At 56.7% G+C, this 24,140-nt stretch overlaps 11 protein-coding genes across 11 annotated transcripts; 4 read left to right on the top strand and 7 right to left on the bottom strand.

Annotated features, from left to right (window-relative positions):
- Positions 1-146: 146 nt before the first annotated feature.
- LTHEOB_2491 (Neutral alkaline nonlysosomal ceramidase) lies at positions 147-2,553 on the bottom strand (the record flags this gene model as incomplete). Its single annotated transcript, XM_035511309.1, has 2 exons — positions 147-2,181; positions 2,240-2,553. 2 exons carry the CDS (start codon positions 2,551-2,553, stop codon positions 147-149), a joined length of 2,349 nt encoding a protein of 782 aa, XP_035364200.1.
- A 523-nt stretch (positions 2,554-3,076) lies between these two features.
- On the top strand, positions 3,077-3,834 carry LTHEOB_2492 (Bcas2 family protein; the record flags this gene model as incomplete). The annotated part of the gene is made up of 2 exons (XM_035511310.1): positions 3,077-3,113; positions 3,239-3,834. The coding sequence occupies 2 exons, from the start codon at positions 3,077-3,079 to the stop codon at positions 3,832-3,834; spliced, it is 633 nt and encodes a 210-aa protein (XP_035364201.1).
- An 822-nt stretch (positions 3,835-4,656) lies between these two features.
- LTHEOB_2493 (CAMP-dependent protein kinase) lies at positions 4,657-6,132 on the bottom strand (the record flags this gene model as incomplete). Its single annotated transcript, XM_035511311.1, has 1 exon — positions 4,657-6,132. The coding sequence occupies one exon, from the start codon at positions 6,130-6,132 to the stop codon at positions 4,657-4,659; it is 1,476 nt and encodes a 491-aa protein (XP_035364202.1).
- A 3,168-nt stretch (positions 6,133-9,300) lies between these two features.
- On the bottom strand, positions 9,301-11,175 carry LTHEOB_2494 (Pseudouridylate synthase 3; the record flags this gene model as incomplete). Its single annotated transcript, XM_035511312.1, has 2 exons — positions 9,301-9,472; positions 9,551-11,175. The coding sequence occupies 2 exons, from the start codon at positions 11,173-11,175 to the stop codon at positions 9,301-9,303; spliced, it is 1,797 nt and encodes a 598-aa protein (XP_035364203.1).
- Positions 11,176-12,407: 1,232 nt separating this feature from the next.
- On the bottom strand, positions 12,408-13,218 carry LTHEOB_2495 (Phosphatidylinositol n-acetylglucosaminyltransferase protein; the record flags this gene model as incomplete). Its single annotated transcript, XM_035511313.1, has 3 exons — positions 12,408-12,485; positions 12,566-12,768; positions 12,837-13,218. 3 exons carry the CDS (start codon positions 13,216-13,218, stop codon positions 12,408-12,410), a joined length of 663 nt encoding a protein of 220 aa, XP_035364204.1.
- A 364-nt stretch (positions 13,219-13,582) lies between these two features.
- Positions 13,583-14,417, top strand: LTHEOB_2496 (Ubiquitin; the record flags this gene model as incomplete). The annotated part of the gene is made up of 3 exons (XM_035511314.1): positions 13,583-14,138; positions 14,202-14,340; positions 14,396-14,417. The coding sequence occupies 3 exons, from the start codon at positions 13,583-13,585 to the stop codon at positions 14,415-14,417; spliced, it is 717 nt and encodes a 238-aa protein (XP_035364205.1).
- Positions 14,418-14,956: 539 nt separating this feature from the next.
- LTHEOB_2497 (uncharacterized protein) lies at positions 14,957-16,558 on the bottom strand (the record flags this gene model as incomplete). Its single annotated transcript, XM_035511315.1, has 1 exon — positions 14,957-16,558. One exon carries the CDS (start codon positions 16,556-16,558, stop codon positions 14,957-14,959), a length of 1,602 nt encoding a protein of 533 aa, XP_035364206.1.
- A 984-nt stretch (positions 16,559-17,542) lies between these two features.
- LTHEOB_2498 (ATPAse V0/A0 complex subunit C/D) lies at positions 17,543-18,792 on the bottom strand (the record flags this gene model as incomplete). The annotated part of the gene is made up of 4 exons (XM_035511316.1): positions 17,543-17,626; positions 17,679-18,571; positions 18,622-18,710; positions 18,761-18,792. 4 exons carry the CDS (start codon positions 18,790-18,792, stop codon positions 17,543-17,545), a joined length of 1,098 nt encoding a protein of 365 aa, XP_035364207.1.
- A 663-nt stretch (positions 18,793-19,455) lies between these two features.
- On the top strand, positions 19,456-20,043 carry LTHEOB_2499 (Ras GTPAse; the record flags this gene model as incomplete). The annotated part of the gene is made up of 1 exon (XM_035511317.1): positions 19,456-20,043. The coding sequence occupies one exon, from the start codon at positions 19,456-19,458 to the stop codon at positions 20,041-20,043; it is 588 nt and encodes a 195-aa protein (XP_035364208.1).
- Positions 20,044-20,837: 794 nt separating this feature from the next.
- LTHEOB_2500 (Histidine ammonia-lyase) lies at positions 20,838-21,470 on the top strand (the record flags this gene model as incomplete). The annotated part of the gene is made up of 1 exon (XM_035511320.1): positions 20,838-21,470. The coding sequence occupies one exon, from the start codon at positions 20,838-20,840 to the stop codon at positions 21,468-21,470; it is 633 nt and encodes a 210-aa protein (XP_035364209.1).
- Positions 21,471-21,676: 206 nt separating this feature from the next.
- On the bottom strand, positions 21,677-23,113 carry LTHEOB_2501 (Chloroperoxidase-like protein; the record flags this gene model as incomplete). The annotated part of the gene is made up of 2 exons (XM_035511321.1): positions 21,677-23,027; positions 23,082-23,113. The coding sequence occupies 2 exons, from the start codon at positions 23,111-23,113 to the stop codon at positions 21,677-21,679; spliced, it is 1,383 nt and encodes a 460-aa protein (XP_035364210.1).
- Positions 23,114-24,140: the final 1,027 nt, after the last annotated feature.

A 24,140-nucleotide genomic window follows, 5' to 3' on the forward strand; every position in this document is an offset into this window, starting at 1 on the left:
TAAACGCCACATCGGTGGCATCAAAGACACGCATTGTTAAAAGAAATTAATAGTTAACATTAACCTACCAATTGTACGTTTCTTTCTCAACACTCGTCTTCGTACAATTAAATACCGAAACAGGGAATCAACATGTATGCCATACTTTAGGAGATCGTAAATGTCCCACTGGTGCCATTGAACGCTGTAATGGCACCGCCAACAGCCTTCGAATCACCATAGTACTTGATTCTGTACGTCCCAGAGGCTGTATCCTCATTGGTCTCCCACGTGATGGTGACTTCGCTTGTGCCGAGGATCGAGGATTTTCGGACCCATTCGTACACAATTTCCCAATCTTTGTCGTCCAGTACTTGTGTCCAAGAATCGCCGTTCTGTTTCTCGATAGCGGCGAAGGTTCCCTCGAGACGCAGGTTATTCCGAGGGTTTGCACCGACGAAGGTAGCCTTGACAATATCGCCAGCCGAGTATGTAGAGCTGACGTCCGTGACGACGTCTCCGTAACTCTTGCCAATTCCAGGGGCGTCGTACACGACGCCACTGATGAAGGACACGCTTTTGTCGCGATTGTCCGGAGGAGTGGGACCGGCAGGTGGTGCACCCTCCGCGCCAGGAGCGAGATATGGCAGGTATGTAAGTGTGCGGTTGATATATGCATCGAGTGAGTGCGGACCATGTAGGGTCGATGCACCCTCGTAGCGCTGGACGCTGTATTCCTCGGGCGTTGCGATATAGTGAGAATAGGTATTTGCTGGGCCGCCGAGAACGACTATGGGATCCAGACTGCCTTCACTGGCCAACAGGTCAGAAGACGTGACTTCGTTGGCCACGGCCTCGCGCCAGCGCCTTCCGGACATTGTTGTCGCTTCGCCAGGGCTGACGATTATGAACAATTGACCCACGCGGAGAGTCTGGATATGAACAATGTTCGGTGCCCATTGGTACGGCACAGTGCTTGCTCCGACATCAAGAAGGATGGGCTTCGGCTGCTGGCATGCTCTTTGCTCAGCACTAGGTATGTGGATGAGACTGCCAACAGCGTTCCAAAAGGGGTTGTTTGGAGCTCCAGTGTCATTCTGGGTGAAGTCGAAAGCACCAGGACCGTCGGTGGTTCCGGCCGCGAAAGAGTTGCCCATGGCTGCCGAGCAAGTTTTTACGGTACTACCGTTGGATAGAGTAAACGTGAAGTTTGACATGTCGTGGAAAGAGTGGAACGATGCAATTGAGCCGGAAATCGCGGTGCTGCTAGAGTCGAATGATGAGTAAAGGTCCAGGGCACCTGAATACTGCCTGCGACCGATTTCATAGCAGCTCTTGGCCCCTCCGTCGTTCAAGCCCCATGCTGGGCCTCTGCCGTGGCACGGCTGGCTCCTGCCACCACAAGTACTGGTCTCAAGCGTGCATTCCTCGCCGCTGCCATCCTCACACCAGGCGCCCTCGACGTTTGGAGACGTGTCACCGACGTTTGCCTGCGAGAAACCAGCGACGAAACCCTCTGCCGCGTTGGCATTGCTTGCCATCTCCTGCTCGAAAAGGTAGGCAGCAACACCCTTGTTGTCACCGGCAATGAGCGTCTGGTTACCGAGCAGAGATGTACCATGGACAGCGAACCAAGTCAGGATGCCAATGTTCTTGCCGTCGCTGGCCCGCTGGAAGCGCAGAAGCGTCAATGTCTTATCCACGTTATCCGTGTACTTGGCGCGCTCCTCTTCCGGGTTCGCAAGGTAGGCCCACAGGCTGCGATTGATGTTGGCATCCGCGATGTCCGTCGTGCCAACGCTCAGCGTTCCGGTTGTGAGGCTTTCCTGAGCGCGTTGGATCGATAGCAAGGCACCATCGACGATGGCCTGGTAGCTTTGCTTGTCAAATCCAAGGCTGGTTATCTGCGGCAGCAGGTAGTTCAACCATGCGCCGGGGCCCGAATGCGAATGCGTGCCAGTCACAGCTACGTTCGCCTGACTATACATGGTATAATTGTCGCCCATGCTCGCCAGTCCTTCCAGTATACCGTTTCGAACAGCGAGGTCTCCAGACTGGGTGTCAAGCACGAGATAGACGAAGCGCTCGTCGGGGTTTTCGACGCTGGCGACGATGAAAGCGCGCGAATAGATGCGCTGGCGCAGGCCGGTACCGATCTGGCTGGAGTTGGCGTAACCCATGAGGTTGAGCTCAACAACAGGACTGTAGCGGACGATCAGCGACTGGTTTGCACACTTCAAGACGACAGCAACAATGTTACCCAGTAATGTCCGCCTTTCCCACGCCAATCAGGTACTCATCGCCGCTGGCTGCAGCCGCCTCGGCAGCTTCCTTCAGCTCCCAAACGTGTGTCTGAGCATCTTCGCTGCTCTTCCAGGTGCTGGGCTGCTTCCAGTGCCAGTAGTCGACGGTAGGGACGCCAAATACCGAAACAAGCTCGAAGACGAAAAACAACGAAACAGTGGCAGCAATCAAAGCGAAAGTGATGTGGATGCGAGCCATTCTCAGGAAATCCTGACACCCGGAGTCGGGCGGCTGGTGTGGCGGAGGAGATGTACCCGCCTTGGGAGCCATGGCGACGGCGGGATGGGGGCGTTCATATACAGCAGATTGAGGACAGCCCCTGAACGGGCGTGTGATAGCGTTGAGCGAGGTGCTCCGTGACTCGTTTTCTTGTTTGGGTAGAGCATTGCGGGCTGTGGAGGGCAGGCCTGGCTGGGAGGTATTCGCGGAGCGCGCTGATTGGGCGGCGGATGACGTTGGTGCCGGAGGGGAGCGCGTGGGTCAAGGCACGGCGGACCGCAGCTGCGCGCCGCTTGGCCGAAACCCTGCACGCAAATCGGTCGGCTGGAAAGCTTCGCATCCACCACCACCCTGGTCGCTCTCTTTCAATTCTACGCGTGCCGCGTTAATATACTTCCTCCACCTGCTCCATCCAGCTGCGCCATCCGCTCCTCCAGCCCACCTCTCCGCCCGCCGCCCGCTGCTGCTAAGCCCTCCACGTCGCTATAATATTCCCCATTCTGCGCCTACCGCCTGCTGCTCCGCGCCTGCTATCTTGCCTCTAGCAACCAACGCCCCCCCGAAACCCCCGGCAATGCCTCTCATTCACGAGTCGCACGACTCACTACCATGTGCGTACCACACACCGCACCCCCCTACCTGCCTATCAGCCGACGTCTCTGTTTAGGGCCGCCCGCATGCATAGCCCACGCTCTCCACCTATCTATACTCTATCTGCTAACCGAACCGGAACCAGACGTCGACCTTCCGCTCACCGACACCGACCGCGCTGCCGCCCAAACCCTCATCGCCGCCGAGCTCGACCCTTCCGCCTCCACTGCTCTCCACCCATCCCTTCCTGGCTCGTATGAGCCCTCGTTCCCGGCCCTCATAACCGCTGAACACGCACGCCTGGCTGCCGGCACCGACAAAGAGCCCGGCTCGGGCGTCGACTTGTCGCGCTACGAGGCCCTCGACGCTCCCGACGATGCTTCGGACGCCGCTGCCTGGCGCGCGACGCTGCGTGCTGCCTACACCTCGTCGACCTTCCTGTCGCAGCGGCTGACGAACCTGTCGCTGCTCGAGCGCTACGGCAAGAACGCCTGGCTCGTCTCCAACTCGCAGCTCGAGGCCGTCCTGCGTGCGCTGGAGGCCGACCTGGCCCAGGCCAAGGACGACGTCGAGGCCGTCGAGGCTGCCCGCCGCCACGCCCAGGGTGCCGCCGCGCCGGAGCTGGCCTTGCTCGAGGAGGGCTGGCGTACCGGCGTCAAGAGGGTCGTCGAAACCGAGGCTGCAGCCGAAGGCTTGCGGCGCGAGATCCTGGAGAGGAAGAGGGCCATGGCGCAAGCGTAGCAATAGGTAAAAATCCGGCCATTGACACGGATCATGCGGATCAGTAAGGTTAGGTGTGACGATAAAAAAGGGAATCCCCCGGTTAGTCGGCATGCTTCAGTATATGCATTCCCGGGGCGAGTGTGCATGGCGTTATAGTGGCGTTGTGGGAAGATTAAAAAGGCTCCAGTAATTTCTGCGAGGTACCGCTGCACAAGCGTGGCACATAGATAGCCATCGGCTGCAAGATATCGAAGAATCCCCCGTTTGGTAGTCGGACGACCGGGGCTTGTCAGATTCAAGCATAATCCCGAGGCGTTATTGGTCGATATCTCCCAAACGCGTCACCCTCGTCGGCGCCAATCTCACTTTGATAAGGGTCGCGCACTTCCTTCCAAAATTTGAACGCCGAGCATGCCATTATGGGTCCCTACTAGACCGCTACAGATGTGGGGGAAAAAAAAAAAGTAAAGAAGTTAGCTCCTCGCGTCGAGCGAGCGGAATTTAGGTGATAGGCCTAGCAGTAGCAGCAGTGGAAAACGCCATTTCAAAACAATACACAACACCAAGCCTTCCGCATCCGTCTCCATTCTCCGATTCCCTCCTTCCAGAGCCTAGCCGAAAGATGTTCCCCCCAACCAGTGCCAATGTGCCTCCTTTGTCGTTCTCCTGTTTAATTCGTCACAACTCCTTGCTCGATACCGCGAGCGCGAGACTGAGAGCTCCGGATGTACCATTTGTGTCCTGCCGTACCGATCGTGGCCCTTCTTCGTTGTTGTCATTGTTTGTGTCCGACGAATTCCTCGACAAATTCCTGAGATCCCCCGATTTTTTGAATTTTGATTATGCCGACGTCGTCATTGGCTCCGATGTGAAGTGATGTTCTGACAGCGAATCCGCCTCGTCGAAGACGATGGGAAGCTTGCTCGGATCATTCCTACGCATGATGCCCTCCACGGGACCCAACAACCTCTGGAATCCGTCCTTGCCGAGCGTTGCAACCTTGATCTCCGTCGCGCTGACGACAGACGCCGCACGGGGGGCGTCGTTGAGCAGGGCCAGCTCACCAAAGTAGTCGCCCTTCGTGTAGCGCTTGACGGGCTTGTCAAAGCCACGCTTGTAAACCTGAGCATCGCCGGACTCCAGAATGTAGAACGACTCGCCCACGTCACCCTCCTCTATGATGGTTGTGCCGGCGGGGTACTTCTTGGTCTCGAGGGCGTCGGCGATCTTGGAGCGTTCGTACGACGTGAGCGACGAGAGGAGCGGGACCTCCTCGAGGAAGCCTTCGTACATGCGTCTCCGTTGGAAGGCGCTGTCCATCAGAATGCGGCGGAAGGTGACACGGTCAAGAGCCCACAGGGTCGACGGCTCCGAGGAGATGACGGTGGCAGCGCGGGGCGCGTTGTACATGAGGGCCAGCTCGCCGAAGGAGGCGCCCGGGCCGGCGCTGCCAACCTTGTGGCCGGCTCCATCGGGGCCGGCCTCGAGCTTTCCGGTGTCGCTCACGTAGTAGTCGAAGTGACCGGACTCGACCACGTAGAAGTAGTCGCCCACATCCCCCTGCACGATGACCTTGATGCCCTTGGTCGGGATGGGCTTCTCCTGGAGAGCGCCCAGGACCTGCAAGGTTTGTTCGTCATCGAGGTGGGAGAAGAGGAAGTTGCCGGCCACGGCGTTCCGCAGGCGCTGCTGCTGGTCGGCGGTCTTGGGGTGGTAGGGCGGCGACCAGTTCTCGTGCAGGGCAGAGGTGGGGTTGAGCGACTCGGCGGACACGGACGTGCGGCGGCCCATGTTGTAATTGTTCGGGAAGCTTTGGCTCTCCATTGCGGAAAAGCCGGAGTTGGAGGGCGTCGGGCTCGTCGACATCATGAAGCCGCCCTGGCCGAAGCCGCTGCCGAAGTTGCTGCCGAAGTTGCCAAAGTTGCCAAACGTCGAGCCCGAGTCCTGCTGCACGGCGGTGGGGCCCTGGTCCATGTTGCTGTTGATGGAGCGGGGGAATGACGAAGCAGTAGGCGAGGCCACGAGGTCGTTCTCGTCCTCCTCCTCAACGCTCTGCATGCCCAGCGGGGTGCTGGAGCGGGCGGGCGAGGTGCTTCTGAAGGGATTGCTGCCCGGGAAGCTGTTCTCCGCCGTCAGGCCTCCGCCGAGTTTGGCGCGCGCGGAATGCTCCTGGCTCAGCAGGAACTCGGCGCGCTGCGACTCGAGGCGGCGCAGGAAGAAGTTGGCGCAAAACTGCAGGATGTCCTGGGGCTGGTGCTTGAGGACTTCGCGATCGAGCGCGCTGATCTCGTTGGAGTAGTCGGGCGGCAGCGACATTGACGTGGTGGTGTGCGAGGCGGGCTGGTCGACGGGAAGAGAGGGGTCGCTGCTGCTGGGGCCAGGGTTGAGGTGGTGCTTGGGCTTTGACGTAAGGTAACTCAGCTGCGGCCAATGGTCGCGGGGCGCCCGGCGGGCAGAGGCGGGAGGCGGCAGGAGGGACGCTGCGTGGGCTGCGCGATGGAGAGGACGGCAGCTTGGGAGCGAGAGGGCAGGAATGGGGTTGGGAGCAGCGTTTGCAGGGTCAGGTCAGGATGGGAGCGATGGGAGTGTGTGATGGGGGAAGCGGGCGCGCGATGAACAAAAGCAGCGCAAGCCCAGGGCAGCAGCGATCTGAGCGCGAGCCGGGGTGCTGGCTCAGCACGCACGAGGTCCGGGACGCGGTTCTTGAGCGCTGACTGATGCGCGGCTTAGGCGCAATCGCAGAATAATGACACGGCGGCCAGAGCTGTCGCGCAGGCGTGAAAGGGGCAGCGTGAGGGCGCTGGGAGCGGCCTGGCCGGGCAGGGCGCGTGCGGGGGCTTTTGCGCACGCAGCGCCTTCTGCGGCCTTCTGGGTGTCTTCGAGAAGACGCCGGCGAACAACTTTATCACGCCGCCCACTGCACGACAGAGCGCCGGCGATTCGTGCAGGCCGGGCCTCCTGAGGCGAGAGACTGCTCTGCCCCTGTCTGCTCCTGAACCCAAACCTCTCCCGCTAGCTTCCGCGACTCGGGCAGCGCGGTGTTCATAGCTCTCTATCCACGCCCTCAGCCTAGCATCCTGCCGCCGCTCCAAGCCAGCCTCAGCCCGGTGACTCAATCAACCCGCAGCCCGCAGCCAACGAGCGCCCGCCCGCCCGCCAGCCCTGAGCCGCGCCGCCGCCCAGGCTGCGGTCTTTGTCTTCTGTCTCGCCCGCTTGCGGCGACCTCGCTGCCCCGTGAAACGAGCCGTGCTAGAGCCCGCCATGAGATCACCCCCGCGCGCCGTTGTCGCCGGCCCCGGAGACGCTGCCTCTCGCCTGCTGGCCCAACAGCCATTGACGCAGCGCCCGCCTGTCTCGCTTCCTGGTCGTGCATGTACACTGCTAGTCAGTCGCGATGGACGTGATCCACCGTAGCCGATGCTGCGGACCCACTGCGATTGGACCCCCCCTCCGCGCACATCCGTCTGCCGCAGCTTTATCGACAGGCAGATCGCGCTTCGGAGCTCGAGCTTCTTCTCCACAGGTCCGGCTTTCTGTGAAGGAGAGTTCGATCTAGTCTCTCATGTCGTTTCATACGCCACTGCAGCTCTTGCTCTTCCTGGCACCCAATTTTACGTCACCGGTGCGAGATCTACACCACCCTCGTACACTGACGGTGCTGCCCAACCGTCCGAGACCCCTTCGCTTGCTGCTGCGACAGACGGGGTAACCGCAGGCGAGCAGTGGTCGTCTCCGTGCGGACGTAAGAATCATTCAACACCAGCCAGAAAAGAAGTCCCCATTGTCCGGCAGTGTTCCAGTACAAGCTTCGCCCTGCTGCATGAAAAGTCATCTCTGATCGTCGTTTCACCTGTCAGAAGCCTCTGCTACCTGTCGATCATCGGCAGCCTGCATCGCTCCCTGCTCGTTGGCTGCTCCCCTCCGACTGACCACTATCCAGATAAGCTTTATCGGCACGACCATCCCGAAACGAATCGGGCACGCGATCTCACGTACTAATTTCCAGACTGCCCTGTCCCCGCTCGGCAGACTTCCCAGCGCCCCGGTGCCGGGGAGAGAAGGCCCTTTTCTTCAGCGCCGAATTAATCAAATTTCAGCGTGGCTCGACCGTCTTCATGGCTTGCCCAAGCACGAGCAAACAAGGTCACACGGGAAGACACATTCTTGCGAGCCCTCTCCCACCTCTTAGCCGTCAAAGCTCAAGCCTTTCACAAAAGTTTGCCAAGTTTGCTAGACGGGTTCGGATGGCTGTCGGCATATACACCTCGGGCTATCTACGTAGGACAGATGCTATTCCGCACAGACAAGGCTCGTGATGTCGGCATGATGAAAGCTACCAGACATGTCAGGTCCAAGACTACCTACGCAAACTCATTTCCGTGTTATGAGTCGGAGTAATCTGATGCGTGACTGCACCTGACTACATGTCTTAGCTGCAAAGCAAGAGCCGCATCTCACTCGATGATAACCTGCAGAGAAGGTGCCCGTATAGCCAACTATTCATTCCGATCGATACCCAATACGCTCTTTGAAATACGATGAAAGATTTTTTCTTTGCCTTTGTTCTCACGTTGTCACAATCCTTCCTTTTCGACGAGTGAACAAGACAGGCTCACTTGTGCTTTGAAGAGCAACAAAGAAAAGGGAGGCCAACATCGAAGATGATTCTATTTAAAGCACAGATAGAGAACATTCTATTGTTCAAACATTTGTTGTAAAGGCCATGGCTGGATCTGCAAGTGCTGATCATGGATATAGCCATCTCCACATTTCCAATCATAAAACTTAAAAGGAGAAGCAGCATCCCTATTTCGTAGGTTTTTTCAATTTTCCAGCTTTCATAGACACAAATCTCCAACGCCAAGTAATAATGCAACTTACGACTGCGTTTCTGGCGGCCACTGCCGCTGCCACCATGACCCTTGCCGCTCCACCAAAATTCCCCCCAGAGGTCTTCGAGAGCCCCGTTCTCGCTAACCTGACCACCGGATCAGTTAACGACAATACCGTTGCGCTTAACAGCAAGCGTGCCGAGCAAGCGAGCGCGACGTACTGCGAGCACAGCATGCACACGGCACCGTGCGCGTCATTTTCATTCATGGCCAACCAATGCTATAATCTGCCGCCATACTGGAACGACAAGCTGTCATCCATTTTCCCGACATCTAGAACAGACCGGTGTGACGTGTGGACAGATAGCTCGTGCACGGGCAGATCGCTCACAGTCACCTGGCCGGGAGTCAACAGATTGGCCGATAAGGACATGAACGACCAGGTCAGCAGCATTAGGTGCTACAAGTTCGGCTGGATGCGTGATTGATCATCTGTTTATACGGATATCTAGTTCTATATTCTCTTTCTTTTTCTTCTTAAAATACATTTAACTTTATTGATATAGTTTTTAGCTCGAAGCAAGATGTGCAGTGAAGTGGGTATCTCCTCTCAAGTGACAAACCTGTGGCAGTGAAATACAGGCAACATCCACTACTCATCAGCATCCTCCTGCCTTGCAGCAACAGCCTTCTTATCCAAGCCCTTTCGCTCAAGATACCGAGCGTTGATAACATCAACAGGTTCCATCCGCTCCTTCTTCATGACCGGGACATATTGCCCCATGAGCCTTGGGGTATCTCCGCCGTCAAACAGTCTCGAGCTCCTGTTGAAAGCGTGTCAGCCAATGTATAATAATGATCAATCACAGGGCGTAGGAGAAGGAAAATCGCGAGAAACTCACCTTAAACCCTTCCCCGTCTTCACCACCGTGCCCTCCTCACTGCCGTCCTGCGGTCCCTGAGCCGCCACCAGATCCAGAAGACTGCCCGCCAAAACCTCATCGATCCTCCTTCTGTGCCATACCTCCCACAAATCTGGGATCACACCGCCGTGACCGAACTTCTCCTCCAAGCCATTGCCTCTCGGCCCCTTGAATGCCCTCTCGTCGCCCACGTAGATCCAGTTCAGCGCGTCCGGCTGGCTCTGTTCGGGATGTCCTTCCTGCTCAGCGGGGAAGACGCAATCCCACAGGACGAGCGGCGTGTCGGTGGCCATCTCGTACTTTGGCTTCGTCGGGTTCTTCTGGACGTCGAGCAGCTCCTTGACGATCGTCGGCTTCTCCAGACCCTGCCCGACCAGGAACAACACGGCGATGAGGTGCCGGACCTGATGCCAAAGGAAGGCCGAGCCGTGAACGTTGAAGGTGAAGAGGCCCGGCCCGTTCTCGTCGTGATCGTCGCCGCCGCCGAGGACGACGGCTCCACGGTCTTCGGCTCCGAGGCCGGGAATCTGAAACTGGGGGTTCTGTGCATACTTGGCGAAACCGGACCCGCCATTCCAGCGGTCGATGGAGGTGTGGAATATGCGACGCTCGAAGTTGGTAATCTGCTTGGCCGGGTCGACCTTGCAGAAGTTGCGGAAGTCGTGGAGGCCCTCAAGGTAGCTCGCAGCCTCGCGCATAGCTGCGATATCGAGCCAGCCCTCGCGCATGCTCCTCTCCCCGCCGTTGTACACGCCTGCAGGGCCGGGGGTCGGCGCGAAGGCCGGGTTCGTGAAGAAGTACTTGTAGCGGCGCTCCTTGCAGTTGAACCTGGCCGAGAAACCCTCGCCCGGACTGGGGCACCAAGCTAGCACGCGGATATCGGGCGGAAGCACGTTGTTCAGGACACGGCAGTAGGGCATTTCGTCCTTGATGTCGTCAAACGGCGGGTCCTCGTACTCCTCCACCTCCTCCGGCGCGCCAGCTGCTCCCGTCTCGACGCCTTCCATAGCGTCCGCGCTCCCTTCCTGTGCCGCTGTGCCATCCTCCAGCTTCAGCTTCTTCTTGGGCTTGGGTTTCGGGCGGTTGCTGCGCACCCGGATGCCGATGACCTGGCCGAAGGCACTAACGCCTCTGTCAGTCCTCCCGCACTTGCTGTACTCGCAGCCCTCCCAGTTGATGTCATCCTCCTTCAACCCAGCCTTTGGCGTTGGCAGAATCAACCTCGTTTTCTTCAGCGCCTTCCACAGCTCCTCTTCGATCGTCGGCAGTGGCGTGGTGTTGTTCGCATGGTGCTCATAGCCGTTGTAATTGCTTCCAAGGTACGCAAACTTCAGGGCGACTAGGCGAGTCGTGTACTTGGAAGGATCAAACGGTTTGGGGGCGCCGCGGGGCTTCTTTGCGGGCCCGGCAGGGGGGGCGGGCTTCGTAGGCGCAGGCGTAGTCGTCGGCTGTGACGCCGTAGGGCTGGTGTAGGTGGCGTTCTGCTGCGCGAGCTTGTGCTCCAGCTCCGTCACGCGCGCAAGGCGTTGCTCAATCTCGGCACGGCGGGCAACAAACTCGTCGTCGGTCCAGGCGGTGGTGTTCATGGTCAGCGGTGCGGTCATTGCGGCGGCGGCGGGCGCGACGATCCGCGTCCCTGCAATATGACGCTGTTTCGCTCGTGCGTAGTGAGTGGCGGAATTGCTTAACGGGCGCTTGGACGAGGGGCAAATCGGGGTCTGGACGAAGCGTGACAGGGCGCGCTTCATGCTCCTCGCGCAGGGCTGAGGGGTGAAACTGGTAAATGCAACGAAAAAATTCGGGATGCAATGACGCGCTCGGCAGGATCTCGGGATCCGTTGCATGTGCCGGGCAGGGGGCTTGATGCCACAAGTGCCTTGAGAAATGTCAATATTTCGTATTCAAACCATGAGTGGCTGTGCGAAGCTGTCTAGGTATTGCATCAATGACGCCTAGCTACAGTCTCTCCCTGTACGCGGCACACAGGGTGCGTCTAGCTTGGCTTTCATCTTAGTTTCTTCACGCACGGTTGCTTGGTCCTGGCGTTCTGGGCTGCTCAGCCCTGTCATCAGGGTCTTCTTCCCTGTAGTCTTGTGACAGTTCTATGCTCATTCGGGAACGTAGGCCCGTCTCCCTCTCGTTGGATCCAACCCTGGTTCTCTAACCGTGCACTCATCAGTGCGGTGACGCTGTGGCGGAAGGCCGGTATCCGCGGAGTCGGGACATGTTTGAAGATCAACTGTAGTCTGACAATTTCCACCGACTGAAACCCCGTGCCGCCTTCCCCGTGCCTCGCCAACGATCTCGGTAGAAGTTTGGAGAAGCAGTGGAAGCGTGATTCTGGCCCTGAAACATCCTAGCTCGATTTGCCACGGTCAATGAAGACAAGACGGAGAGACCAGCTGTGGGTCTGTACTTGGTAGAGAGCCAGTCATACTTGCAACTGTTTGCCCGATCAGCAACTACCGAAACAGTAGGCTGCTGGAAGGATACGGCCGAGTGTTGACAGAAGTTTTTGTGGCGCCAAGGTGAGCAATCGCAATGACACCGTCTTGAGAAGGGTCCCGGAGTTGAATCAGGAGTTCGAGGTATCTGTGGCCTCGCCAATCGGCACAATTTTTCAATTTCACTGTCGGAGAAATTAAGAGACTGGTGAATTCACGCCATGTCAGACGACTTCTGCGGTTCTCGTGATTCAAACTCACCAGACACCAACGAGCCGATACCCTGCTCTCCGCAAGCTGTCAAGCCGGCTGTAATTGCACATAGCACGGCAATGTCGTAGTGTCACTAGCTCGAGTTTCTGAAGCTTTGATGTCGATCATGATGCCATTGCTCAAGATTTCGGCTCGTATAAGCATGCCTTCGTACCACGCCACACTTCCTCGAGTATCTGACGCTTCGGGAGGAGGTTCTGTGCGCAAAGTTAGCTAAGCTTCAGTATGTTGTGGAGCACCGATGCCGCCCTGGCCCAAACCGAGGAATGCCACATACCGGGAACACTACCACTGTATCCTCTTCTCCCTCCACCACAATACACAAATAGAACCTGACCTCAAATCCCTTGAACGCCTCGTGGATGAAGATATCCTGTATCGATGCCGTCGGAATGAATCTGGTCGTCGCCGTCGAAAGGTACGTCGGTGACGAACTAGACGTCTGCACGCCGAGGCCTCTCAGCACGAGCAGCGATTCCTCTGAAAAAAAAAAGTATTAGCACACCGGCTTCCTCTCTCCATTCGTCCCTCCGTTTGTGAAACCATACCGGTATATCCCCTCCTCACAACTCCCCACAGCCCGGCCAACCCCCCAACAACCAGCGCCCTCCAATCCATGCCCTCCGCCGCCCACGCTACCATGACCCCCACACGGTTCGTCAGCAGAGCCCTCTCCCAGTCGACACTGCCACCACTACTAGCAGCATCGTCATCGTTATCCGGTAGCGGGAAGTAGCTCCGCCACTTGGTCCAGAAGAGCGCGAGGATCAGAACGCCGAGGCCGAGGCGGACGGCGTGCGAGGAGTATAGCAGCGCCTTTTTGGGGACCGTGTCGGCGGACGGCCGTGTGGAGACGGTGAAGCAGACGGTGGTCGACGTCGGGCGCGAGACGTGGAGCTTGGGTGGGGCGCTGTTGGTGAGGAGGATCATGACTATTCACCTCCAAGTACCTTTCAGCGGCGAAAGCCGTAGTGCAGCGTACTTTTAAGCGATCGGAGGTGGTGTAGGTTGCGAGAGACAATGGTGAAAGTAAATAAAAGTAGGGCGCAGGGAGTTCTGCAGTTGAAGATCAACGCGACAGCTCTCAGCCCTATGGAGGCAGCTCCACAGCCAGCGATCCCTGCCTGTTTTTCCTGCGCAAAGTGACGTCCGAGCTTTCGAAGCTCTGTCACCGCAGCTGCGATCTCAAAACAAAAACAACCCGCCATTCACACATGCACCCATCTATTTTTCCATAACTCAAACGCACCCCAAGCCAAGCCCGGAGTAACGGAACCGTAACCCACCGCCCGCGATGCCCTCCCCATCGCCCACCCGCGAGCGGGAGGAGGACCGTCCCCGCAACCGATCCCGCGACCGCGACCGCGACCGTCCCCGCAAGACCGGTGGCGGCGGCTTCCGCTGGAAGGAGAAGCCATCGCGCGCCGTATTCGAAGAGGAGCGCGACCGTGATCGTGGCGGCGCCGGCGACGACAAGCTACAGCGCGGATACCGAGCCAACCGTAGCCCGCCGCGACGCCGCTATGACGACGATGACCGCCGCGACAGGCGTGACGACAGCAGGGGAGATCGCGATAGGGGAGACTACCGCCGTCGCAGCAGGAGTCCGCGCGACCGCGAGAGGAGGGATCGAAGGCGCGAGGAGAAGAGACGCGAGGTGGAAGACGACAGGCTGGGCGTAGCGGACAAGTTTGGTGGAGGGGCTGCCGCTGGTCCGCGTAAGGAGGGAAGGAAGGAGAAGAAGCCTCAGCCAAAGGTCGCGCCGACACAGGAGCCTATGATCATTGTGACCGTTAATGATCGGCTGGGTACGAAGGCTCAAATTCCATGCCTGGCTTCTGATCCGATCAGTACGTAACCTTTGAGACCCGTGACCCTTGGATGAATTTGGTTTGTTAACATTGATTTTTCAGAACTATTCAAGGCCCAAGTTGCCGCGCGCATCGGCCGCCAACCACATGAGATTATGCTGAAGAGGCAAGGAGAACGTCCGTTCAAGGACCAGCTGACTCTGGAGGACTACGGCGTCAGCAATGGAGTGCAACTGGACCTGTAAGCCCCCAATATGTCTGTTACTCGACCAAGGATACACTGACTTGTTAAATAGTGAGCTCGATACTGGCGATTAAACGTCTCAACACATGCAAGTTGGCTCTGGTTTCAGACTTTGATATTGGGATCCTGCTAGCCAGACTCGTGAAGTGCCATCCCATCATGATACCCAGGAGTCCATAACGATGTACATGAGTTAGTGGAAGTAGAATGAAGAGCAAATTGCAGGGTGGACATCAAGAAGAACAGTCGGGAAAGAGGCATGCAGCGGGGTTCTTGAAGAGCGTCAACAATGCAAAGACGTTCTGCAAACATGGTGAAAGAGGCCCCGTTCCTGCGGTGAAATAAACATGAGGAAATAAGAAAAGTGATTTCCGCCTAAGAATCCACGATGCGCCCTTGGTGCTATTGGGAGATCCTCAACGATACAGATGCCATGCTGGAGCGGAATGAGATACACCGGCCAGCATGAGCATTACGAAGCGCATGACAGATCTGAGGATCATGTAGTCAGCATTCGCATGATTGTTGGGATCCGACTACCCGCGTAAGTAGAACACGATATGCTCAGATGAGATGGGTTTACACTGAAGATCAACTTACGAGGCTCCAACCTTCAATGGACCAAGTTTCCGTAGCGCGCTAGAAGATCATCCGGGGAAGGCTGCTCGGCACCGGACACCATCAGCCTTTTCAGGTAGTCGGTATCGGCTGAAGTTAGCTGTTTGGTTTTCTTGTTCAACGACACAACACAGTTTACGAAGTTGCGCCCGGCTGCGATACGCTCCTTCGTGGCCTGTTGCTGCTCTTGGATACATCCACTGTGGAGGGACCACAGTTCCACCTTCTTGCTCCTCTTGAAGCGGATTCTAGCGGCCCGGTAAGCATTCTTGCGCTTCTCAAGACTCACTTCCATTTGGCGCGTCTGCGGTACGGATCGTTCCTTTGGCTGACTCTGGGTTGGTGGAGGTTCGATTTTGACTTCAACGTTGCCAAACATCCCACTGCTTGGTATGGTGAAGAGACCTCCTTGCGTCATCGTGTAAGTGACCACAACGTCTCTTGGTAGTCGAGGCTCAGAGTCGGCCATGCCCATGATCATATCAACGATATCCAGGCCTTGAGGTGCCTTGCGCTCTTCATTAAGAGCATCCTGAGCCTTTCGCTTCATCTTCTCGATATGATTTCGACGATGACCTTTCTGCGCAAGCCGACACACAAAGTCCTGGATTAAGACCTCCAAAACATCAATCCCGTGGTCATGGGCTCTGGCCATCCTCATCCTGGTAGCTTGATGAGAGCGATGGCCCTCGTCGGGGCCTATGACGGAGGCAACAGGAAGGGTGTAATTGTCACCCTTGGGAACCTTGTCCAGTTCAATATGCTCCGGGAGGTGCCTGTGTTTCAACCAGGTAGTCTGGTAGTTGTACTCGTAATACTTGTAAGCGTCGATTGGGTTGCCCCAAAGGGCATACACTACGAGTCGGCGGTCAGAAGCCTTCACAAACATGCCACACTGGATCTGGTAGCAAAAGCCGTCGACGATACGATCGATCTCTTGCAGGATGTCATGGCGATACGGTACTCCGTCGAAGAAGTCCGCCAACTCTTCGTCATAGGTGACGTCCAATCTCACCGGGATGTAGCACTGTGGAAGCGTAAAGAGCTGTACATCCGGAAGATAGCCTGGAACATAACGAGCAGGCTTCGTGTAGCCCTTCAGAAAGAACTTGTACGCGTCGAGGGGCCGGCGAGAGTTGAAGGTTTCAGCCCACTCAGACGAGTAATGGTAGAGCTCGGGATTGTTACGTAGGAGCAGGTCGATTTCATGCAGGAAGCCAACAGTGATGTGCCGGCGAGCGAGGTATCCCAGCAGCTCCGGATCGTCGCTGTTGGAAAGGCTTTGGAAAAGGCGAGCGGGACGGTTGGGCAGAGGCTTCTGGTTAATCATGCTGCCATGTGAGTACAGGTCGTCGTAGGATACGTGCAACCTTGTTGTCTGAGTCCCAGAGTCGTCGAACGGGGTGCTGCTGTACGATAATGCTGGCTCTGGCTGAGCAGGTGAGTCGTCGGGGAAGCGTCGGTGAGCCTGGCGCGCGCCCAGCAGCTCACCGTTGCTTCCGGTGACGACGCGGCGTACAGGCTGAGGCGGTGCTTCCTCTATATCATCGGGCCCCTGAAGTTGCAGGAGCCGGCTGGGGTGGAAAAGGCCATTCATGGTAGTGAGGGCAGAGTTCAAGGCAAGAGCCGAGAAGCAGGACGAAATGAGGGGGAGGAACACGACCGGGGGTAGAAAGAAGGTGGAGTGAAAGAGCGAAGTGTCGTGAGCGAAAGAAGAGAAGAAGTAGAGGGAGGGGGTGTTGTGAGGAAGGTACGACTGAACCCTGGAAAGCGAGCATTGGCAGCAGCAAAAGGAAGGAACGCCGTGCTGAGCGCGCCAGCTGCTGCTGCTGAATTTGGCCTGCCCAAAACAATTCCGCGAGAAATAGCATGGCCTATCGACGTGGCAGCCAAAGGCCGTGATCTGGAAGTCTACGTCTGCACTCGGATGCGTCAAGGAAGCGTGGCGGTTGGCCCAGGGAATTGAAAGAGGAAAATTCTCCGCAGCGCACTGTGACGGGAAACCGAAGACACGAGCGCTTTGAAACCCAGGTTTGTTCTGTTGCAGCGGGTCGCAAAGGAATTTGACTTCCCCGAATGCTCCCCAGATATTGCACCCTACTCACGTGGGCAACTGAATTCCAATGTCCGTATATCTACTGTGAGCAACTAAACAACAAGTGTTTGAATCGATATCTGTATCCAAATATTTCCGTCAACTACCAGTATATGAAGAGGACTCCACCTTACACATGCATCTGGGCATCTGTTTCAGCTACCCACGTGGGAAGAGTGCAGCTGAGGATCCGTCTGGACTTGATGAACGATGAACGCGAGAGCCGGAACCGTGAGACGGAAATCAGCCCACTACAGGCATGACAGCTTCATAGAATCAGCTAGGTCACCAGTAGGCCTTGCGAAGCTCTTCGAGGAAGATGCTCGCGTGGTCTGTTGTACGGTCCGACCTCGCGATGACAAGCACGATTGAAAAAGGTTGCCATAACAATAAGCCCATATCTACAAGCCCAAAACGCCGGGTCGCTGTCCGCAGGATATTTAGTTTCAACAAAGTAAGACTACACAGCCTCCGAGTGCTTGAGAATCAGAAGACACTGATGTAGTTTCCAATCCTCTCCTTCTGGTTCTGCGCAATGCACTCTGCTATCCAAGTAATGTTCCGGATTTCCTGCACAGACGTTAGCTTCTAATCATCAAAGCTGGCGGGAGTGGGAATGTACCTGCTCCTTGAGCTTCACCCAAGAGTAGACGACAGAGTGAGTGAACTGCCTCGTGAAAGCCAGCTTGGAGATCTCCATCTCCTTCTGGTAGAAGAGATCTTCCAAACTACGGCCTTCGGACGCGGAACCACCAGCCATGTTGCCCACGCCAGACCCACCGCCGCTCAGGCCAGTCTGGTCAAAGAAAGTCTTGTAATCCGAAATACCTTCAACGGCAATCCTAACTCCCTCGACATCATCCGCGCGAGAGAGCATCAGAGTGCCCTCGGGGTATAGGCGTCCAAAGTTGGGGTACAGCTTCTTCCTGTCTGCCTTGGACAGGTCGGTACCGAACGAGTTCAGCGTGATGTTGATGGCGCGCCTGTCGGCCTCGAACTGCAGGACTTCACTCATGACCTCAGCGGTAGGGCTGCCGGCAATTTCCTCGTGGGTGTTCACCCAGTTGTGGAAGTCCTCCAAGTAGTTCTTGTATAGAGTATTACGGATGATTTCAATGTTCAACTCGTCGAGGTCCTGGTGGCTCAGCGAGCCCTTGAAATAGGGCGCCAGCGGCGTCTCGATGAGGACAGAGTTGTACAACTCCTCGATGTTGGTCGCGACGCAAAGCACGGGCATGGTTTCAAACCATCCAAGCGGGTGACATCTCTCTAGCAGTTCCCTAGTATCGCGCTCGTGCAGGGTGCCGGTAATCAGCAACGCAACGTTGTCGATCATGTAACCGTAGGTCAGGTAGTCCATGAACTTGGACAACGAGCCGGTGGCATTGGCCTGGATGTAGCGGAACTCGGAAACGAGCTTCTCGGTAGTCTTGCTGGCGAGCGCGGATGTGGAAGGGTTGGGAGGGAGAGAAGCGAGGAAATCGCCATATGCGGGAGAGAGCTGAAGCTTGACATCTACGTTGGATCAGCAAGAGGCATCAAAGCTTTCGAGGGGCCGTCAGTACCGTCGATCGTCTCGCACTGGGTCAGGTTGCTGTAGTTCTGGCTGGTCAACAGCTGGTTGCGGTATCCACGCACGATACCCTCGATGTAGCTATGCTTCGGTCAGTCTTATCATCTCAGGTGCAAGAAGGGACGAAATACCCGTTCGCGACGTTGTAGAATAGACCCTCCATGTTGGTGATCGGCTGCGAGAAACCTGGTGATGGACCTGCAAGCTGTTGTCGTCAATGCCGGGGAGCTGCGCCAGCAGCCCGAGCTCGCGGCGCTGGATCAACCATTTTTCCACCGAGGCGGTCATGCGCATTCATCAAGCACCTAAACAACCGCCCAACCACACATGCGGTCCACTTTACTGAGTGGGGTCTCTATCTAGGATAGTGCGCTTCCACTCATATGAGCATTTTCTTTTCTCAAGCCTGGGCAGAGCTTAAGGAATCGTAGTTTGCGTTTCATTCATTTCCCCGACACCCCGACTATGAACACACCGAGCATTGCAATAATAAGAATGATCTACCGCGGAGAGACATGTACCAAGAAAATTGATTAGATCAAAAAAGTACACGTGTGGATAATTTAAGAGGCGAGTACTGTGTACGCGGTCAACAGCGAGCGGCGGCAGATCCTTGGACCCTGCGCTTCTTATCTCTTATCGTATGTATCGTGAATCGTCGCTCCGCAACACAACTCTCCGCAACATCCCTCTGTGTCCCCAGTATGGACCTCGACGTGCCGACTGTCACTATTCTTCTCCTTGGTGATGCAGAGGTCGGTAAGTCGACATTCCTCTCGTACGTCGTCCACGCCGCACCTTCAATCCTTCGCTACGACTAACGGCCATGCCTACGCGCAACACCAACAGACGGCTAACGCTGGGCCGCAATGTCCCCGCCGAACAATCGCCCGATGCTGCGCCCCCTCCGTACTCTCTCCCGGTCCTCCGCGATCTCGACCAGCCCTTCTCCTTCAACATCCGTCTCTACGCGAGACACTACCGCTATGAATTCTTCGACACCGCGTCACCCACAAACTATACCCTCTTGCAGCCAGACTTCATAATCCTTGCGTACGATATCTCGCGCCGCGATACGCTGAACTCGCTCAAAGTACACTGGGCGCCGCTGGTCAACGAGATGTACAACATCGGCGAGCAAATTCCGGTCATGGTTCTGGGCCTAAAGCGGGATCTGAGGAGAGAGTGGACCGAGGAGGAGAAAACAAGAGAGGGTTCGGACGGGAAGGGTCCCAGCGTTATGCCCCAGGAAGGCTTGGGCATCGCGCAGATGATGCGTGTGGATAGGTACGCCGAATGTAGCGCGTTGACGGGAGAGCTATGCACACAAGTTCTGGAAGATATTGCCAAGACGGCAGCAAAAACCACGACAGAAAAAGGTGGGCTGAGCGCTGGCGGATGTGTGATTATGTAGGATCAGGAGACGTTTGGATACATCAGGACGTTTGGCATACCCTTCTGTCAACAGACGGCATACCACATGGCAGTGCATTGTTTGAATCCTGAATTCCAGGTATGTTGTATTTCATTTTACTTGTTCCCTTATTTGCACATGATACTCGGAAGAGATAAGGTTTTTGGTGTCCTTCAGATACCGCGTATAAAACCTTAAACACTACAGAATCTATGTCGTCATACCTCTCGCCCCTTCGATTCTCAAAATACTGCTTGACCAGACTTCTGCGTCGCAGAACACTTTTGATTCATGTTACCTCCATAAACTTGGAAAAGAACGAGACACTATCTCCATTCAGCTCTTTTATCTCACTTTCCAGGTATCCCTCTTCACGATCAGCTGCATAGAAATATATGGAATCGAAAATCAAGATTTTGATCTTGAGCAACGACCAACAGGGGCCGCCATCTATACCAGAAAAGGGTCTAAGCCACTGTTCATCTGACCAAATGGCGTCTATCCTTGCGATAACAGGGAGCGCTCAGTAAGCTCTATTCCGGATGTGAGATGCCAATTTACTTAGCCCCACATAAGCTCTCGCGCGGGGTAATTCACCAGGCAACTAGAATACCTATGCTCTGCAGCAGATTCTCTCCGTCTGACGGACATCAACCAAAGGTTCACTTTCTACATATTTTGATACATCACTACGCGCCACCCCACCCATCACCAATCCGCAAAAGCAAGACTCCAACTCACTCCCTCCAGCCTTCAAGTCACCCCAAACTCTACAAACCAAACCCCTCGGCAATATGGACGAAAGCACTACCGCCCCCGCCGCCTCATTCACCACCACCACTACCACCACTGCTCCCCACACCCCCATCGCCACCGCCGCAACGGCCTTCCTCGCCAGCTACGCGCGGGCGATGCACCTCGCCGATCCCAGCACGTCGGCGACGAAGTCAACCAACATCCCGCTCATCGCGGCGGCGCTGGGCGCGCACTACGGCGCCGGGTGCACGGCCTACACGCTCAGCCACCGCGCCAGCCTCCCGTCGGCGGACGCGTGGGTGCCCGGCATCGCGACGCACCTGGAGCGCTTCGACCGGTGCGGGCTGGGCTACGACATCTTCCTCGCGCGGCACCGGGTCGAGCCCGTGAGCGAGGGCAGCGCCTTGTGCTGGGCGACGTGGCGGATCAGGCCGCGTGCGGGCTCCGAGACGGAGGGGTGGGAGTGGGAGAATGTTTATGCGTACAGGAGGGCGCCTACGGGTACGGTGGGGGGTGGTGGTGGTGGTGGTGGTGGTGGTGAGGCGGGACGGAAGATTGGTGGTGAGGGTGCCGACGCGTGGGAAAAGCCGGAGGGGTGGTGGGAGTTCATCGTGAGTGATAATGAAATTTCGGGCCTTTTGGCAAGGGTGCCGAATTTCATGGAGCTCTGAAGGTTGCGTGCAGGTTCCAGTGTGGAATATTGGGCGGGGGGGAGGTGGTATGAGCTTTTCATTGGTACGGATCTATATCTATTTCGCGCTCCCAAGACTTTACAGGCAGAAAGCAACCTTGACGCCGGGGAATCTACAATTTTCAAACACGGGTGCGGATGTCGTGGGTATATCGAAAGGTCTTATGCGAAAACGAAATGTGATACTCATGCGCGGACAATTTTACCTGCTTTCCTTGCTCTCTCCACCTCCAGCGCTCGCCCAACCTTGGCTTCCGCCCTGCGCATGTTCTCGTCGTCGTTAGAGTCGACTGCTTGCTTCTCTGCGAGCTCGGCCTCGCAGCTCCAACACATGCACGGGTCGTAGTCCTGTCCGAACTCTTGCTTGTACAGTTTCTCGGCTTTGGCGAAGCCGCCCGTCACGGCAGCGTACTTGGCCATACCGTCGTCGTAGTTGATAAAGCGACCGGCAATCTCGGTTGTGGATACGGCGTACCTCGTCGGCGAGCACTGGTGCGTCCTCCAGGCCAGCTCGATGGCGCTCGTCGGCAGCAGCTCACCAGAGTTCGGATGCAGGTTTCGCAGCTGCAGAAACTGGCGGTAGCGTGCTATCGCTCGTGTGAGCGTAAAGGCAGGGTGAGGACTGCGCAGCCAGCCGGCTTGGTTCATCTTGTCCCAGAAGTTCTCCTGGCTCTGGACCACTGGCTTGAGCGTCTTGATGGCGAAGTTCCACATGGCATAGTCGCGCATGAGCTGCGAGAAATCGCTGGGCCGGGCATCCAGCTCCTTCGTGTTGAACTTCTTGGCTCCGGGAAGCTGGGACAGGGCGAAGCGGTGAAGGTACATCCGTGAGAGGCGGTCGTGCGCACTGACATCGGTCAAATGCGCGTAGAGGTCTGCATCGAGGCCGGTCTTCTCGTGAAAATAGCGCTCAGCTTCTTTGGGAAGGTTGTAGGTGCTGTCATAAGGATCGATGATGGAATGCAGCAGTTCCCAGGGAAACTCCATGGCAGAAACGTCCCACTCCTTAATTGAGTCCTGGCACATGTTCCTATAGTGGTCGGGCGAGAATAATTGGGTTATCCAGATCATGAGCACATCAAGCGGAGGGAAGGTTCTCAGGGTCATCTCCGGCTTGGATTTGCCCTCGTTCGTTTCACGCAGAATCTCAGGGAGCACATCCCACCACTTCTTAAATCGAATGACAGCAAGAGAAACGAACGTGTCCCACTTGGCGCGAGAGAGTTGGTCTCGCTTCTCGCTGTTGGCCAAGGCCAAGGCAAAGTACTTGCTCAGGCCGAGCGAGCGGGTGAGCTTTTTCGACTTCAAGCATTTTGCTTTCATGACGGAAAAGGCCTCGAGCAGCTGCAGATGGACGGCGCACTCCGACACCCACGGGAGCGCCTTCTCGGGATCGGCTGCAGCGGATTCCGGGCGGCCAAGCGGCACGAAAAGGGATGCAGGGAGGATTTCATCTTCTGTTACACGGACGCTCGACAGCGTGCTGGCAGGGGTAGGGAATGCTCCAAAACACGTGCAGCCGGCATCATCCTCGGTCCTGGAGTTTGGTCAGTCGACAGCGGGCGAGCAAGGGCTTGAGAAGATTGCGTACGGAGAAGCGAGGTGGAGGCCGTGTCTGGGCATTTTAGGCGGTTGGCTATTGGCAATTTGTACGATAGCAGGCCTCGTATTGGGCAAGGGTGTTGTGTATGTCTGGCAGGTCTGGGTGCGGCTCTTTTCTTACTCGTGGAGAAGGCGAGAGGCCAGAATCACGAAGGTTGCGGCGGCGGGGGCACACGGGGACCTTAATGAGCCGGCGCGCGGGGCGCGCTCATGATCAGCTTGTCGGCACCGAAGCGGCCCCAGTGGCTGAGCAGGTGATCCACTGGGCGCTGCCCAGTACGAGCGGCGGGTTGGTGTGCGCCAAGAATGGGACAAGAATGGGCGACCAACTGAGTGACAATAAGCTTCATGTCGAAGAGGCGCCACAGTGCGAGATGCGCACGCGCTACAAGATGCTGCGGGAGGAGGCAGAGTCGTGAAACGGCGCGGCGGCTGAGTGGGTCCGCCGCCCAAACCTTAGGCAGGCCTCCTTTCGTCATCGCCAACTCTACTCTCGCTCCGCCGCGCATTGGCCTGTTTCTGCTTCCCACGGCATTCCACCATGGCGTGTTTCGATCCCAAGACTCTGTCGCGCAGACACGGCGATATGATTACGATTGTTTCAGGTTCAGATCGAATGCAGCGCGTGGAAACCCATTCGGCCCTTCGACATCTCAGCGTCTTGTTTCTGTTTTTAACGGCGCAAATCGCTCCCGATATGGGGTGTGAACAACAAAGGTAGCCGAGCACTAGGACCTAGTCTGGCTTGAAATCAGCGGCTCATCGATGGCTGACGCTACATGAGCTCAGGGTTCTTGCTCTTCACAAGGATGCCAGCAGCAGGTCGTCCCCCTTCCAACGAGCGTCCTCTTCGAGTGACCTTCCAAATCACACTGTAAATGGATCTGACTACTTTCGAGCCTCTTCAGAGAAGTTCGGCGCTGCAAGAAAGTTTTCACGGCACATGGCCCGTTGTGCATACACAGTGCACCACCTTTTCATCGAGGATGGTTTGGACAGCGGACAACTTCAGGACCCGCAAGCTTTTGGCACATTTCGAACGTCTCCT

The sequence above is a fragment of the Lasiodiplodia theobromae genome (assembly GCF_012971845.1).
Source record: "Lasiodiplodia theobromae strain AM2As chromosome Unknown scaffold_6, whole genome shotgun sequence".
Lineage (NCBI taxonomy): Eukaryota > Fungi > Ascomycota > Dothideomycetes > Botryosphaeriales > Botryosphaeriaceae > Lasiodiplodia > Lasiodiplodia theobromae.